The sequence below is a fragment of the Hippocampus comes genome, unplaced genomic scaffold, assembly GCF_001891065.2.
Source record: "Hippocampus comes isolate QL1 unplaced genomic scaffold, H_comes_QL1_v1.1 scaffold348, whole genome shotgun sequence".
Lineage (NCBI taxonomy): Eukaryota > Metazoa > Chordata > Actinopteri > Syngnathiformes > Syngnathidae > Hippocampus > Hippocampus comes.
In genome coordinates, this window is record NW_017806071.1 from 362,020 (window position 1) to 378,255 (window position 16,236).

Sequence of the window (16,236 nt, forward strand, 5' to 3'; positions counted from 1 at the left end):
TTGACAAAAATCCGTGATTCCGAGAGTAGTACGCAGGCTCCCTCTAGTGGTATGTGCGAGTATCACACGCTTTGTGTTCAAATTTCATAATGAGGTTTTACTGTGGCTTCTGCTATTTTCTGTGTCTGTGTTTAGCAAGCTTTCTCATGGGAAAATTGGAAAAGGATTCAACAAAGAAAGTTTACCAAAAATCCAGACCCCTTTTGTCATTTTCACCAACTTGACTTGATTGTTCATGAATGACTATAGCGAGAAACCGTCTCATTGCAGTTACAGTTACTCGCCGATAGAGGGTACTGCAGCTCAAGAGATCATTTCAACAATACAGCAGTTCAAAACATTGCTCTTCTACTTCCTTTATATGACTGGAGCAATATGCAGACATGGACAAATGGCAAGTATGTTTTTTTTGTAATTTATGTTTTTTTTTCTCGTTTAGATTATGCTTGGTTTGAATTCACATGACTTGTTTTCTTGTCTTGCTCGTCAGGTTCTTTGTGTCCACCTGGTTTTGTTAACCGGTTCTTTGTGTCAACCAATCAGCATCCTCAGTCACTCGGGCCTTGCCCAGGTGCACCGAGTTGTCTCATCACTTTGCTTGTATTTAGTTCCCAGGTTTTGTTCAGTTCTTGATGGCTCATTGTTGCTGCTACGTTGTTCTAGTCATGATATGGTTCATTTTGTTGTGATTTTATTCCCTGTGTTACTTTGTGTTTGTTTGTTTGATTGATTGTTTTGTTGTGTGTAGTTTTGTTGTGCAGCATATCTTGTTTTCTTTGTTGTTGTGATGTGTTACTTGAGTAAAATGACCTTTAAAAAAATGTGATGAATGAAGCCAAAGAACTGTAAGATACATTTTTATTTATAGTGCCAATTCACAGATAAATTCAAGACGCTTTAGATGTGGAGTCGCTCGACATACAGGCATGCCCCTCTTCCGTTTTAGAAAACTAAGTGAACACCAAGCACTTTGCGATCCAGGCACTGAAATCCTCCCTCTCATTGGAAGAAACCTCAAACACAACAAAGATTCAGTGTGGGGTGGCAATCTGCCTTGAGCAGTTGGGGATTAATTTTGGCGGATAATTTGTACAAGTAAGCCTACACTTTGGGAATATAGTGCTGAAGTAGGTTGATAAGGCAAAACAAGTGGTTAGTAGTACCTGCACTGTTTACAAAAAAAAAAAAAAAACAACTTGATTCACTGTGCACGTTTGACAAATCACATGTGGAATTAAACACTGCATCAAGCAAAAAAAAAAAAAATTATAGTCCAATTAGATCTAAGGAAATATGTGTCTAATTATTTTCTCAGTCACGTGCAGGTGAACGACACGTTTTGAGAAGAGGAGCTCATTTAAACAATTTAATTATCGATACAAAATAAGGCTATGTTACATTGATTGACATGCATACCTAATGATCTGGCAAGTGATGCTGCATCATCTGATGCTCGTGACCCTTGTACTGCAGAATCAAAATGGTCCATGCTGGTGAAAGGGAGAGGGGTGGGGTGCAAGTGCACTACGGAAGGATGGGTGGCGGCATGTGTGGATTTATTTGCAATGATGTCTAATCCCCGACAGCAAAGCATAATACACCAACACCATCTGCCACCATTCATGGTCGGAGTCGGCTGCTTGCACTGCGCTGCTGGGTACTGGCGGGTACTGATTGTTATAGGGATGACTTGAGTGGCGGTCGGGGGAAGGGGGTTAGATCTTCACCCGCAGTGTGTGTGTGTGTGTGTGTGTGTGTGTGTGTGTGTGTGTGTGTGTGTAGGAGGGTTGGCTTTTTATTTGTCGAGCGGCAGCCGCTGCAGGGTTTGAGGATGCTGGGGGACTGCAGCTGACGGAGGCTTCTTGTCCCGCCCGATCGCCCTGACTGCGGCTTCCAGTTTTCACTGACTGTGGAAGGGATACTGCAGGCTGGGGATAAGGGAGACGCAACTGGCTGCCAATATAGGATCATTCTCATCTATACAAACTCTGGAGACACCATAGCCTGTTCATCACAAATCGGTAATAGACAATTTTGCCTCAAAATGTCTTTTTAAGCGTTTGCGTTTGCAAAGTAAATGTAGGCCTGCTGAGGATGGAACACCGGTGTCAAACCGGATTGTGATGGTTTCCCTCAGAGAGATTATGGCTGTGAAACCATATAAATGTACTGTGTAATTACCTTCATCACATTATTGCATGTACACAATAAATTGGTGGATTAAGTAGTTTTCAAATCACGTGTCGGCGAAAATAAATTGTTCAGCCACTGTTCAATTTATTTTAATAAGGGATTTGATTCAAGTAAAAGTAAAGTTCTGTTGTGTTTAACTTGAGTTGAATGCAGTTGCATATAATGGAAAATATACTTTTCAGAATTAAAAGATCACATTTTCAATGAACACCGGATTTTAATTTCGATGATGATGGTTGTACTCGATTTAAAAACTTTGAGAACCATTACTACAGTCAGGTTACTAATATGTGAGGCCCACGGCTGGACGAAATAAGAAGCAGTTTAGTGATAAAACACTCTTCCGCATAGTTGAATCATCCAGAAGCAAACTGAGTCGCTTATGCAGTGCCAGTTAATTACTAATTTACACATGTAACAGTTTTGCATGCTAGTCCCCAAAAGAATAAAAATAAGGGCATGGATTTGTCTCTTCACGAACGCGTTTCTTTTTTAAATTGTTCCGGTGTGTCGGAGAATTTTGACCCTCTGGTTTTGCCGTAGGAATGGGAGATAACATGTCAAAGCGTCTGAAGCTCATCTCGGTGACGGAAGCTGAAATGGAGGAGCGTTCTTTCCCAAATCCTTACACCGACTGGGACCAAGGAGTCCTCACGTCCAGTTCTGGAGCAGAAGTGGATTACAATGAACCGTTTGACGGGGAAGGAAAAGTGAGCTCCTTTGTCGTTTTGCAGAATGTACGCCAACATAAACAAGGGCTGTCTAACTTGGACATTTTCAGTTTAAAGACCTCCTTTGTTTGAATACTTACTTATGTAGGTCTTCAATCGAATCTAGGCCATGTCTGCTTTTTTAAAATTCAATGCAATCATGCACGAATTTTTATGACGAAGTTATGGCGCATTTATAACTGTCAGTTGCGTACCAGTCGAGGGAATGCACTGAATTAAATGTAAAAATCCGTTCAGGTGAGCTCCTCCTTCCAAAGGAAGGTTCAGAGTAAGATAAAAGATCTGCTTCAGCAAATGGAGGAGGGGCTGAAGACTGCTGACCCCCATGACTTCTCGACGTACACTGGCTGGACAGGTCTGTCACTTGTGAAGATGTATGCAGTGCATCACAATCTAATGTCTGGTTAATAATCAACGCTACTCTTGAATGAATAGGTTCCCGCATAATTCCCTCTCTCCTATCCAGGCATTGCTTTACTGTACGTGCAGCTGTATCGTGGGTCCAATGACGTGGCGCACCTGCAAAGGGCGTTGGACTATGTCAAGAGATCAATGAGGATTCTGAATGGCCGCAAAGTGACTTTCCTCTGTGGTGACGCCGGGCCGCTGGCGGTGGGCGCAGTGGTCCACCACAAGCTGGGCAACGCCGCCGACAGCAGCGATTGTCTTTCCAAGTGAGTGTTCCTGAGTTAAGATACAGTTTTGCAGACACTTGTCCAATTACATTGAGGGGTTGTTTTTTCGCCCTCCTCAGGCTCCTCCAGCTGCAGCGGTCAGTGCTCAGTGCAGATTCGGAGATGCCGGATGAATTGCTGTATGGGCGAGCCGGTTACCTGTACGCTCTGCTGTATGTCAATAAGGAAATAGGAGGCGACACTGTGGACGAAGCCACCATTTCAAAAGTGAGACATGTTTTGTGCTTTTAAATGAACATCTAATTCACATGATTTATTTTTACGAGTAGATGCCAGTAGTATCTGAGGTAAAACTAACATTTTGTTTTGGAGTAGCAGGTTCCCGAAGCACTGCAGTGCAGGTCACCATTATTTGTGCTCATAAATCCGGCCTGGGCACCGCGGCTCATTTTCTTTATCAAACGGTTGCCTCGGGGTGCAGTTCGCGAGTGTTGTTCCCGTTGTATTTTTCTTGCCTTTCCAGGAGTCTGCAATTACCTTTGATCGTCGCTTCATTGGCCAGCTGCGAGCATTTCACTTTATGGCCTAGTGAAAATGTTTGATTGGAAGCAATGTTTCTTCATTTATTATTACCGTATTTTCCGGACTATAAGGAGCATCTAAAAGCATTCCATTTTCTCAAAAACCAACAGCGCGCCTTATAATCCGATGCGCCCTATATACTGTGTATATGTATATATATATATACATAAAGCGCTTGTTACAGCTGCAGCAGTTGTGAAAGGGCTTTATAAACAAAGCTGTATTGTATTGTATTGCTTTAGTGTAGCTCCATCTACTGGATGCATAATGCTACTGCAGCCACTGTTGTGGCTTCTATTCTATGCGCCTTATAATGCATTGCACCCTATATGTGAAACACACTTTTAAAAAAGGCCATTCATTGAAGGTGCGCCTTATAGTGCGGAAAATACAGTATTTTTTTTTTTTTTTTATACGCATAAGCGTAAATGTGCAGCACAATTGGGAATGATAATTTTGGTTTTGAATGATTAAATCAAATCTCAATCAAAGTACCATTGCATTTTTTTTTTCCGATGCGTTGGCCATCGAATTGCATTTTGGGGCTCTTCCTGTCACCGGTTCCTTTTTGACCCAGGTAGTGACGGCCATCATTGAGTCAGGGAAGAATCTATCAGCAGAGCTGAAGAAGACGGAGCGCTGCCCTCTGCTCTATGAATGGCACAAGAAGCAATATGTTGGCGCTGCCCATGGCCTGGCCGGAATCTTTTACATGCTCATGCAGGTAAAAGCAGGCTTGACGAAGTCCACTTTCTCTTTCGATTCTTTACTAGCCAATCCAGCAAGTGACGATTCAAAAGCATCCAAAATGTGCTTGTGTAAAATGTCTCTTCGTTCAGCCGGGGGCGAGGGTCCACCCAGACGTGCTGTCCGAGTTGGTTCGGCCCAGTATCGACTACATCCGCCACAAGAGATTCCGTTCGGGTAACTTCCCTTCGTCGCTGAGCAATGAGAGCGACCGACTGGTTCACTGGTGCCACGGGGCGCCCGGCGTCATCCACGTGCTCATAATGGCTTATAAGGTACGACAAATGAAGCCACTTCAATGTCATGCTCATCAATTGTCTTGTTTTGAATGGCCCCCTGCTTCTGACTCTGCAAAAAGTTGGCACGCAATACCCCTATTGCAAGCCTCATTGAACAGGGAGTAGTCCTCCCCCCTTCCCCGCCCCCTCCACAGTCAAACTGTGATTCATCAGTTTATAAAACACAGTCAGGGCGAAAGAGATGAGAAGACTGAGCAAGAATCCGTGCAGAGGATTTGTGCCACGCGCACGATATTTCATTTTTTGAACAGCCTGACTTGACACATCACCCACGCGCGGTTTAGTTATAAATTACGAGCGAATTCCCTCCCCGCTTTCCCTGGGAGCCGCTCGGCACACAATGTGCCGTTAGCGCTCTCGCTGCAGTCGGTGAGAGACGCATGAAGCTCAACATTGAAAGTATCCTTAAAGGGGAATCTATTATGAACAACGTCCGTCTTGTATTTCTGTCCCAGCATTGCAGAAATGATCAAAATAAATGTGACGTGCAAATTTGAAATAAATGTACATCATTTGACCTTCAGATGTATTGAACAGCAACATAGCAGACTGTCGACTGGGGTGTGTGTCCTCCCCCCCAGGTTTTTAAAGAGGAGAAGTACCTGAAGGAAGCCCTCGAATGTGGCGAGGTGATTTGGCAGAGGGGTCTTCTCCGAAAAGGCTATGGCATCTGCCACGGTACCGCCGGCAACGGCTATGCTTTCCTGTCCCTGTACAAACTCACCCAGGAGAAGAAGTACCTGTACCGCGCCTGCAAGGTAACAAGCGGATCAAAGCTACCTTTTTAAATTTGGACTTGTCTGTGTACTATAAATACACATGGGGGGGGCGCTTTGTGAAGATAATCAAGCGCACACATGAGCATCCAAAACGACCTTATACGGCAAAGTGGACATTTGAGCCATGACGTTCTGCTTCGTTCTTGTTTACTCAGTTTGCTGAGTGGTGTTTGGACTACGGGACTCACGGCTGCCGCATCCCTGACAGACCCTACTCACTTTTTGAAGGTATCGAAAAATCACTTGACAGTTGATACATTTTGCGGTCAGTATTTCTCTGAAAGGAATGAATCCCTGTTTTACCCATCAGGTCTGGCGGGGACCATCCACTACCTGTCCGAAATGGCCGCGCCCGAAGCTTCCTGTTTCCCCGCCTTTGAATATTGATCTGCTGGAGCCAAGAAGGGGCTAAAGTTTTGAGCAGATCTCATTTGTTTCACGCCGCCAAAGTGTTCGGAACCTATTTTTTGACCAAAGTACATGTTATAGGTCAACTATGAATGACTGTCATACATGAACTGGATGTTTCGTGAACATGTGCTATTTGTATTCACGTGCATGCTCAAGTGGTTCTTCATGTCCTGCCAGTGATGTGATTTTTTTTTTCCATCCCGTATGTCAAATGTTTGTCTTTTGTCTCAAACTGGGGATGGTTTTTTTTTGTTTTTGGGGTGTGTGTTTAGTAAGAAGCCATACACATGAATGCATGTTTGATAACAACCTAGAAATGAAATAATTAGCCTCTGAAATGGTGGCAAAAACATAAACTGGCTCATGAATAATTCATCCAGCGTTGTTCTGTTCAGCGGAAGTAGTGGGTCACAAAGTTTTTACAAAAGTACACCCTCGAAAACAACACTTGGCTCTTAAGTACCGACAATAGCGTTTAAAAAAAAATAAATACAGGAACTTAGTACTTAAATGAAGACAAAAGAAAACTATTTCAGCAGTGATTCAGTTAAAATGTTTTGCCCAGTAAAGTTCCATATTGCACCCAAATAAAAGGTTTGCAAACAAATAGTTCCGAAAGGTCACATGCAAATAAATTTAAAAAAAAGAAATGGTACTATACACTACATTCTGCTACTAACACGAAAGTCATTGAAGCCGACAGCGTATGAATGCACACAAATGCCTCATTCTCATGAAATGTTGTCCCTCACTGTGTTTTTATCCAAAACGTGTCGTGTTTGACCAGCCAGTGTGTAATGATATTGTAGAAACTGTGTAAAAAAATTTAACACTTGTTTTGCAGTAAATTTTACCAAAAAAAAAAAAAATCCACTGTGGTTCAAGTCTGTTTATTGTGTTTTGTAAATGGGACAAGAAGAACCAATGAATGTTTTGACAGTTTTGAAAGGAAACAAATGAGGGACTTAACCACGACCCTGTGGCACACCTAATTGATGTGGCGTTTGTCAGTTTGTCAGTGTTCAGGCTTTTTGTCCAGTCTGAATGGACTATAAAAAGGGAAGGCAATCATTTCAGGATGACATTTTCTCCAAACAGGGGAAATGGGAACAAACATGAGCCTGTCTTAACAATAATGTAATAAATGTATTGGGACCATATTTGGTTCCTGAAAAGGGACACTTGACCTTGTATTGTTTGGTCAGTAGAGTTCCTGCACACACCAAGTGTGTCAACACCAGTTTTTCAGCACATGTCATAAATTGCTAGAATATCCAGGGCTACTTTCAAGCAATGGCCAGACTACAGTACAGTGAAACACTCATTTGTAAACATTCCAATCTCCCCCAGGTACAATGCCATTGTTGTCACCTTTAAGACAAAAGGTTTTGTTGAATGTGAAGATTAGCGTTCGCTAAATGCATTAGCTTCTGATTAACAGCACACACTTAATTGGTCAAGTTGTCGAGACGGTCGTGGGGTGTTGCTGTTTGGTGACGGGTCTATTTGTCCCAAACACAACGTAGTGAACTTTTTTAGATACTGCAAGTGCCTCCATCTGTCAGAATTTACTTTTCACACTTTTTGAATTAGTGAAAAAAAAAAAAAAAACTTCTAAATACTCCCCAAAATATTAAAGCCGTCATGGTGGTAGCTGAAGTCGAATCGTATCGGTACATCGGCCTTCAACAAAACTTCTCTAGTTATTTATCTTTACGGCAGATCATTTGAAAATACTAAAAAACAAACAAAAGTTTTTATTGAGTCTAATGACATCCCGTTTTTTTTTTTGTTTTGTTTTTTTTTTAAATTACATGGCACGTTTTGATGGCATTATACATTGTGCAGCTGGGAGGCAAAAGGAAGCTGGTGAGTGTGAATCCAGCTGATCCACTTGAACGAAGAGAAAATAAGTGGTGAATGCAAATGAAGGTGTGACCGTGCATCTAGATTGCTGTGCCTGTTGCATTTTTATTTATTTCTTTATTTTTAGTCTTTTCTCCAGGATAACAAACAGGGTGCCAGTGTTCTCACACAAAAAGTAAAGGTTCCAACAAACGGCAGGCCTTCCTTCTTCCTTCTTTTTTGTGCTTGCAGATATTACTTCTTGTCCCCGTTGTGGAAAATTTGTTCATAGGACGGTGGTGGGTGGTTGCAGTAAGATGGCGGTGGCGGGTAAGGGGCCAGCATCATGTGGGCGGAGCCGGGCTGCGGCGGGTACGCGGGGTGCGTCATGGCGAGCGCGGGGTCACCGGCCGTCATCCCGTTCACACTGAAGCCCTGCACGCTTCCTGGCTGCTGGGAAACTACACAGAGCAGAGAAAAGAGATTGATCGATTACATGCTAATTTCCGTGAGCCCGTCAACAGCGTTTTGCATTTTATGTTAGCATTGAGCTGGTGGATTTTGTTTGCCGAGCTGATGTGCTTTGGGTGAACTCGGCATTTAAATATACAATGTTTAATTATTTTGAGCGGCGTGCATCAATTTGATCTGTTTACCTGGCGTGGTGACGGCGTGTCTGGTGAAGGACACGTTGAAGGCAGGCTCATCTCTCAGAGACGACGGGTACATCCTTCGACGGATGAAGAAGCCGGCGCCGCAGCAGAACAGCACGCCCATCATCAGCAGCACCCTGCGATGAAACCACAAAAAAAAAAGCAGATGGAGAATTGGGGAAATAAATGTTTGGGATGCGGTTCTGAAGGCAGAGTGCTCACCAGAAATACCAGAGTCTCTGGATGGACAGAGCTCTCACGCAGCAGCGAGTCCCGCAGCAGTCCTCGTATGAGCGACATCTGGATCGATCACAGATAACGTTTTGGCAGAAAAAAAAATACCATTTGATGTTGGCTAAAATGATGTAGCCAAAGAGGCTTCCTCATCAGCTTTCCAGTTCAATGAGTCGCATCATGATGGTACTTACATGAAGTATATGGGGTATCCGCCTTCAAAATACCAGCAGTACTTTTTGGCCTCTACAGCCTGCCAAAAAGAGAGAAAAAAAAAACCAAAACACATCAAATTAACTTACCATTTACTCACACGTCACAGCAGAGTCCAACAATTTTTGTTTAGTTCTAAGCATTTAAAGGACATCCGCTTACTTTAGCTTTAATGCCAATTTAGCCCATCTATAGTTTCACGTTGTTAGCATGAAGCTAGCAGACTTTCGTACGATGAAATTACATGATTTGGTTTCAACATTTTGATCTCATATGTTCAATGGAATATTGTTTTATGTATGTTTTTTTAATGACTTCATATATTTATTAACTTTGTCGTATACTTAAAATTAAACTTGGTTTTATTTTTCATGTGGGTCCCCCGCCCCCAGACTATTTCTGTTTATCTATTCTTGTGCTTATTTTCTTTTTTTTTTTTTTTTTTTTGGAGTTCAAAATTTTTAAAAATGCTCATTATGATGCATTGCATTTCCAATACGACCCAATCTAAACAGCAACAAATGAAAAGGGATTGAATTTTAGACAAAGCAGTTCAAACAACCTACTTTACCGCACATCAGCAATCCGGTTAGCGCTTGTACAGTACCCAATATGGAAGATTGTGGAGTGCCAATTAAGAATCTAAATGTTATCGCGCTCATATATATCGTATCTTCTGCAGGTGTACCCGATGAATTGTCCGCTGACTGTCCATCATAACGCCCTTCCGTATACAAACTCATTGTCTCCTCTCTGATGAATCTCAGAATGGCTCCAAAGAGAGCAATGATCCCCCTGCAACCCGCGAGCGCTCCCTTTTGCCCATCGTGAGCGTGCCGAGTGCCGCTGCCGGCTGTCTGCTTAATTAACTGCCTTTGAAACGACCTCCCCGTACACGCGTGAAACTGCCGGCTCGATCAGATTTGTACACAAAGAAGCTGAGAGTACAGAGGGGCCCGCAGAAGACGACGTGGGCAAAGTATGACCAGAGGGCCACGTTTGGCTCATCGGCAACGTCTCACCGGCACTCGCAAGGATCATGACGAGATCAATGTAAAATGTATTTACCGGTAAATAGGCTGTGCTTTTATTTTTGTATGCGAAAACTTGTGACCTTCATTGGGGCTACTTTGCAAAAAAAAAAAAAAAAATGCTGGAATGTGGAAAATAATGCGGTCTCACTCTGTCAAGCAGCAGGCTCATCCCCACCCAGTATGAGATCACACAACAACAACAAAAAATGCCATGACCTTGAGGAGGAATTTACATGCCGCAGCTTTGTGTTTTCAGCCACGCCACATTGTTTTCAAGGTCACCAGTAGCCCACAATACAAAATATACTGTAGCCTGACATGACAGACTCTCTTTCGCAATACAGTGTACGCCCAGATCCTATTTAGAAAAAAAATAAAACTAGTATGGATTTTTTTTGGCCGATTCCTATGTAAATTTCCGATAACCAATCAATTGACCAATTAATTTTTAAAATACGTAATGAATGAAATAACTTTTTTTGTGTCTCTTAATGCTTTCAACAAAAAACTTATTGTTGTTATGTAACTTTACAACTGAGAGATAAATTGGCTAATTGTGGTAGGACGGAATGTTTGAATGTCATTATTTTTGTTTGATGTTGTAATCTGACAATGTGTGGAAATTTAAAATATTGTGCCACCCCTTCCCCCCAAAAAAAAATCTGATGATTACAAAACAGCTAATATGAGTCGACTAATCAATTGTGCCCTAAAAATGTATTTTTTTTCTTTTCCCAAGTCATAATTTAAAAAAATAAACAAAACAACAACCCCCCCCCTCCCCGCCTGCTAAACACAAACAGCTCAGACCAGAAAGTTTTTGTGGCACATTTCCAGACTTAACCACTGTTCATTTTCCATGATTGGACTTAATTGTCATCCATTTACCAGCAATGGCCATCATCCAGCTCTGTTCATTGTCTTGTTCCAATTAGACAGAGCGAAAGAACCGACAGAGGAAGAAAATGCCCCCCCCCCCCACCGTGCTCCCGTGGGACAAAAAAAATGACTCTTACACAACCAGCAAATGTGCTCTGCTGCTTTAAAAGCTGCTCGGAGGTTTTAGCCAGAGGACATTGGATGGGGGTTGAATAGTTCAAATGGTTCTACACTGAACATTAAGCCCTTCGAAGTGCAAGTGTGTGTGTGTGTGTGTGTGTGTGTGTGTGTGTGTGTGTGTGTGTGTGTGTGTGTGTGTGTGTGTGTGTGTGTGTGTGTGTGAGAGATCCGGCTGCTTCGCCTTTGTAGTCGCTACTTGTGAAAGGCGTGCGATCAATAATGAAGCTCCCTCACAGACATTGCTCTGATACTACGAGCCTCCCTACCTTGCACTCTCAGGCCTTATTTCAAGTACTCGTAAAGGATGCCGATATCAGGCACCGATACTTAAGACAAAAAAAAAAAAAATAATAATTTTTCCCCGTAGTTGGTATAGACTGCATCCATTTGACATTGAAATTTCATGTATCATGAGTACTAATGGTATCGGTCTTGTGGTATCGACCAAACCAAAAAAATAACTCAATCGTAGCCAAACAGTTGTTTTCTTCAACTTCCAGATAATACTTTCGAAAAATCCTTTCACTGAAGTTGTTTTTTTTTTTGTTTTGTTTTTTTAATCGATTTGACTTTATATTGTACATCTCTTAATGCTTGTTTCCCCTCTTCCGGTACATGCTTGTCCCATCCACCGATCGGGCATCCATGCTGTCTTATTGATCGCCGTTGACCACACGGATGCCCGAGCCATTAGCGAGCCGACAAGAAACATTCGATTGTCAAGAGTGAGCTGAAACAACACATCAAAATTAGAAACGACGTTGGAAATGAAGCGAAAAGGAAAAGCTGGGGGCGAGGCGGCGGATCGATGACGCCGTCAATGGTGGCTTCTACTTTTGGAATGCTCACATTGAAACACAGAAATCAAACAAGTTCTGTTCCACTGTACGGCTGCGCTAAAGCTGCGCAAAGCATGACAGCGCCTGAGATGAGGCGTACATAAAACATGAAACATTTTCTATTTTCGGATTCATAGAAAATAACGACAGAAAATGTATGCGGAATAGATACACCAGCCAGGCATCACATTATGAACACTTTGACGTAGGCTTTTAGCAACTAATCGAGGTAGCCAAAATGTTAGCGCTCTCAGCATCATGCAGTACATTTCTACACCCTTAAAGTGTCAATCAAAACTGAATATTACGTTCACTTTGTGAAGCCAGAATACTCGTAAACAGCTCTTATGTTGAGCATTTGTTTGTTTTGTGTCACGCCTGGTCAGTGTAAACGCGGTATAAATAGAAGACAAACAACGCTGGCCATATGGTCACACAATAATGTCATCAAGTTCTAAAAATAGGAACGGGAAGGGAGACAGGAGAGCCACTTTTTATTCATTTCAAGTCTATAACGGAGGAATGAGCATCTGGCATTTTTTTTTACTTCTAGCCAAGTGAGTCCTAGTCCCGTCTGACTCAAGTCAAGCCACCTCTGGTTTCACCACCGATCAAAGTAAACGAACGGTGTTGGAGGGCTTGATTCCGACCACACTGCCTTGTGTACATTTAAAATGGATGAGCTCAGTCAGCTGAGTGACGATAAAATAATCATGATTCAAGTGAATAATAAATGGATACCAGTGTCAGCGGAGAGGTTTCAGGGGAAATGGGGATCGTCACCATTTCCTCTAGAACAAACCATATATGGCTCATTGTGTTGCCCCATTGTCATGCAGGGAGGACCTTCGAAACATTTATTCATTTTCTGTTCCCGCTTATAACTGTCTGAATAAAGCTCCTCAACTCACTTCAAAAGATGCCTAACACCATGCTACCACCAAATGGCACCAGAGCGACACCGTTATTACTTTGGCCTGATCAAAAAAAAAAAAACAGTGGGCTAGTGACCACTCCAGGGTGGATACCGCACCTCCTCCCTTCAATTCAACACCGTCACTCGACAACAAGATGCTACCGGTCGGCGCCAAAGCAATGTTTTTATGATAGGGATGAAAACAGCAAATATTACCCGATTTGCACTGCAAGTGCAAATCTATCTTCAATTGTCTTACTTGCGTTCATAAAATTTTACACAAATAAATTAATACACCTCATATCTGAGGTTCGTTGGATAGCGTGATTCATTTGAAATCTTCAGAAGGTCAGGGGGAACATTGCTGACGTCCCAAAATAATGAAATACCGGATAACATTGAGCCATACATAGGCCCAACAACCTAATGTGGGGCGAGGGGGACTGGAGCCCCAAGATAAAACATCAAATGAGAATCATTCAGAGACAATCGAAAAATAATCATCTTTGCATATTGCACATGTTACCTCTCACCTTTCAGCACCGATTTTTCGTGAGATTCTCGCTCTCACTTGACATGACGGTGGAAACAAGCTGACTTCCTTGTCTTCAAAGTCAGGATTTGTTTCAAATCAAATGTTCCGAGCGTTTTATTATTTTTTTTTAGAAAGCCGATTTGACAAAAACATTTCGTAATATCCCAATGATGCCCTAATCCGATCTCTCCGGATCGTATCATGTTTATTCCTCGGGAGCCAGTGTTAAAATTGCTGTCATTCTGACACGGACTCAGCTGGCATCGCTCTACATCTAACACAGCACACGTGACTGAAGCTTGGCGTGATACATTTTTTTTTATGATGATTATTTTTTTTGAACAACAAACGGAGGATCAAAACCGCCTATTGTCTGTCCAAACCCGTAAAAAAATAACAACGCCGAGCTTCACTCACCTCTATGAATAGCCAGAATGTCAAGGCTAAATCGGTCCGAGGAATCCTCATCTCTCCGCCGGTCAAAGTCAGCGCTCCGCTGAAAAGGGGCCGACGCGGAGACTCGACGCTCCTTTATGGCAGTGTGGCTTTCATTCCTGCTCCCGGGGAGCCGCGGAGATCACATCCGGACGGTCCACCGCCGCCACCGGAGTGCGTCTGGCGCCCGGTAAAGGAGGGAGGGAGGGAGGGAGGGAGGAAGACAGGACAGCCTCGCTTCGGTCAGACGCAGGATTAATGGCGAGGCAGGACTGTGGCAAAAGATCGGGTAGCCTGTGATGTTTGCTTCCAGCACGCCCCTTTCGCACCCTCGTCACCCACCAAGCTCACGCGTTTCGTTTACAGACGTGACTTCAGAGCGGCATCATGACTAAACTCCTCGTTGAAATGAATGGAAATGCCAGTAGTCCCCCCCCTCCCAATACAAAATATCAGCAGAAGATTTAAATTCGCCATCCGTCCTTTAATCTTTTATCCGGAAGACGGTAGCGAATAATGCAATAATTTGCAATATAACGCAAAATGATTGCGTTATATCCCGCAAAGAATAAAGTATTCCACAAAACCGAGGGGAAAAACTACACTTACATAGAAAATTACACTGTACTTTGTAAATCACAACACAAGACAATGTCAAGAACTATTTTTTTTGTGTAATTACTCAGTCACAACAACTGTGTGTGTGTTGCATCTGAGGTCACTGAAGCTGAATCTCTGACATTCTTGACTTAAAATACAATTTGTCATCTGAGAAAAAATATGCTTCAATACTACTGCACCGATACCACTTTACCAGCCGAACAAATTCCTTCCAAGCAGGTGAAATCACCCATGTGGAGATCAGATAAACACAGATGATGACACTTTATTAGCCAACTGCAAATTATGTTCTTCAAAATGGAGGATGAACTCAACTTGGGCGGCAACGAGGGCGGCCACCCCACAAGTTGTGGTGGTGGGCACCAAGTTTCTTGAGCCCCATCGTCATGTGCTACACCAGCCACAATCCCGCTATCTTTTTTTTTTTTTGTTATATTAAACTAGAGCGATCAGATCACAGCACAGATGGACGTGGTCTTCTTTTTCCATCCTGTTTTGAATTTTGCATGTGAATAGCAGATGGTGCCATCAAGAATGCAAAATAGCATTGGCCTACAAAGAACTATTTTCAAATTAATCTTGAACACATAAAAATGAACACATGGTGCACACGTTATTATTATTATTATTGTTATTGTTGTTGTTGTTATTAAACAGTGGTCCCCATTTGTTACATTTGATTTTGTCTCAGTCCACATACATGTTCACTTCCCAAAATATTTCTTGAGAAATCGAATCGGTAACTGTTTTGATCAAATAAGACACAACCTCATGTGTGCAGTAAAACTAAGGACTTGAATCAGACCAAGGGCAATTCTGAATATATATCATACAGTGCACTTTGTATGACATTGAAAACATGATCCCATACTGGGCAATTTTTGGTCCAGTGATAAAAATGCCTGTGTGAAGGCTAATTAATTAAGAGCGGATGTATCATGCAGAACAGGACACATCATCAGCATTTTCTATTTCTGTACCACAGTGTGAACAGTTGCTCTTAAGTGAGAAACTAGCACGCTGCTTTCTTGAGGCCTTCACACACTAATAATTCGTTGCAAAAAGCAAAAAAAGACAGAATTTTACTTTTTTGTTTGTGGGTCGGCAAATATCTTTTTGTTGTTGACTTTTCAACACGCTCTCTCCAAATACCAGAAGATAGTCGAAACAATAACAAGACAGTCCACACCTTGTCATCAAGTTTTACAGAGCATAGGAGACAGTATTTTATCATCTGTTCTCCCCAAGACAAGGGGAAATTTGCTCTTATCTCGTTTTGAAGGACAGGTGTTCAGGTAGCTTCCATTCATAACTGTCTTGTTACCAAAACATTACTGATACATTATTGTATTAAATTTGCCCTGACGAACATTATTTCCATCATCACATCCATGATTATAGACACAATTACATTCCTTAATGCGCAGTTTTTGGGGTCCAAACTCAACTCAGTTTTGTTTGAGTGTAATTCTAAT

At 42.3% G+C, this 16,236-nt stretch overlaps 2 protein-coding genes across 4 annotated transcripts; one reads left to right on the forward strand and one right to left on the reverse strand.

The window, feature by feature from the left end:
* The first annotated feature begins 1,568 nt into the window (after positions 1–1,568).
* lancl2 (LanC lantibiotic synthetase component C-like 2 (bacterial)) lies at positions 1,569–7,192 on the forward strand. 3 transcript variants are annotated; one of them, XM_019893899.1, is made up of 11 exons: positions 1,569–1,657; positions 1,783–2,021; positions 2,737–2,903; positions 3,162–3,279; positions 3,391–3,598; positions 3,679–3,826; positions 4,719–4,865; positions 4,981–5,163; positions 5,769–5,945; positions 6,122–6,194; positions 6,277–7,192. In XM_019893899.1, exons 3-11 carry the CDS (start codon positions 2,739–2,741, stop codon positions 6,351–6,353), a joined length of 1,296 nt encoding a protein of 431 aa, XP_019749458.1. In that variant the 5' UTR covers positions 1,569–1,657; positions 1,783–2,021; positions 2,737–2,738; the 3' UTR covers positions 6,354–7,192. The 3 variants fall into 3 exon arrangements, with proteins under 3 accessions (XP_019749458.1, XP_019749457.1, XP_019749459.1); XM_019893898.1 differs by having other exon boundaries at positions 1,597–2,021; XM_019893900.1 differs by lacking the exons at positions 1,569–1,657; positions 1,783–2,021 and having other exon boundaries at positions 2,710–2,903.
* A 1,266-nt stretch (positions 7,193–8,458) lies between these two features.
* vopp1b (VOPP1 WW domain binding protein b) lies at positions 8,459–14,555 on the reverse strand. Its single transcript, XM_019893901.1, has 5 exons — positions 14,123–14,555; positions 9,304–9,362; positions 9,098–9,175; positions 8,879–9,012; positions 8,459–8,683 (listed from the first exon to the last, which is right to left on the reverse strand). The coding sequence occupies exons 1-5, from the start codon at positions 14,171–14,173 to the stop codon at positions 8,478–8,480; spliced, it is 528 nt and encodes a 175-aa protein (XP_019749460.1). The 5' UTR covers positions 14,174–14,555; the 3' UTR covers positions 8,459–8,477.
* Between the last annotated feature and the right edge of the window lie 1,681 nt (positions 14,556–16,236).

Bases quoted from the DNA above. Each gene is read 5' to 3' on its own strand.
- lancl2 (XM_019893899.1), top strand. From the start codon at position 2,739: ATGGGAGATAACATGTCAAAGCGTCTGAAGCTCATCTCGGTGACGGAA. The intron at 5,164-5,768 runs GTACGACAAATG...CCTCCCCCCCAG, and splicing joins TGCTCATAATGGCTTATAAG to GTTTTTAAAGAGGAGAAGTA. The intron at 6,195-6,276 runs GTATCGAAAAAT...TTTACCCATCAG, and splicing joins ACCCTACTCACTTTTTGAAG to GTCTGGCGGGGACCATCCAC.
- vopp1b (XM_019893901.1), bottom strand. From the start codon at position 14,173: ATGAGGATTCCTCGGACCGATTTAGCCTTGACATTCTGGCTATTCATA. The intron at 9,176-9,303 runs GTAAGTACCATC...TGATCGATCCAG, and splicing joins GGATACCCCATATACTTCAT to ATGTCGCTCATACGAGGACT. The intron at 8,684-8,878 runs GTAAACAGATCA...TGCTCTGTGTAG, and splicing joins ACACGCCGTCACCACGCCAG to TTTCCCAGCAGCCAGGAAGC.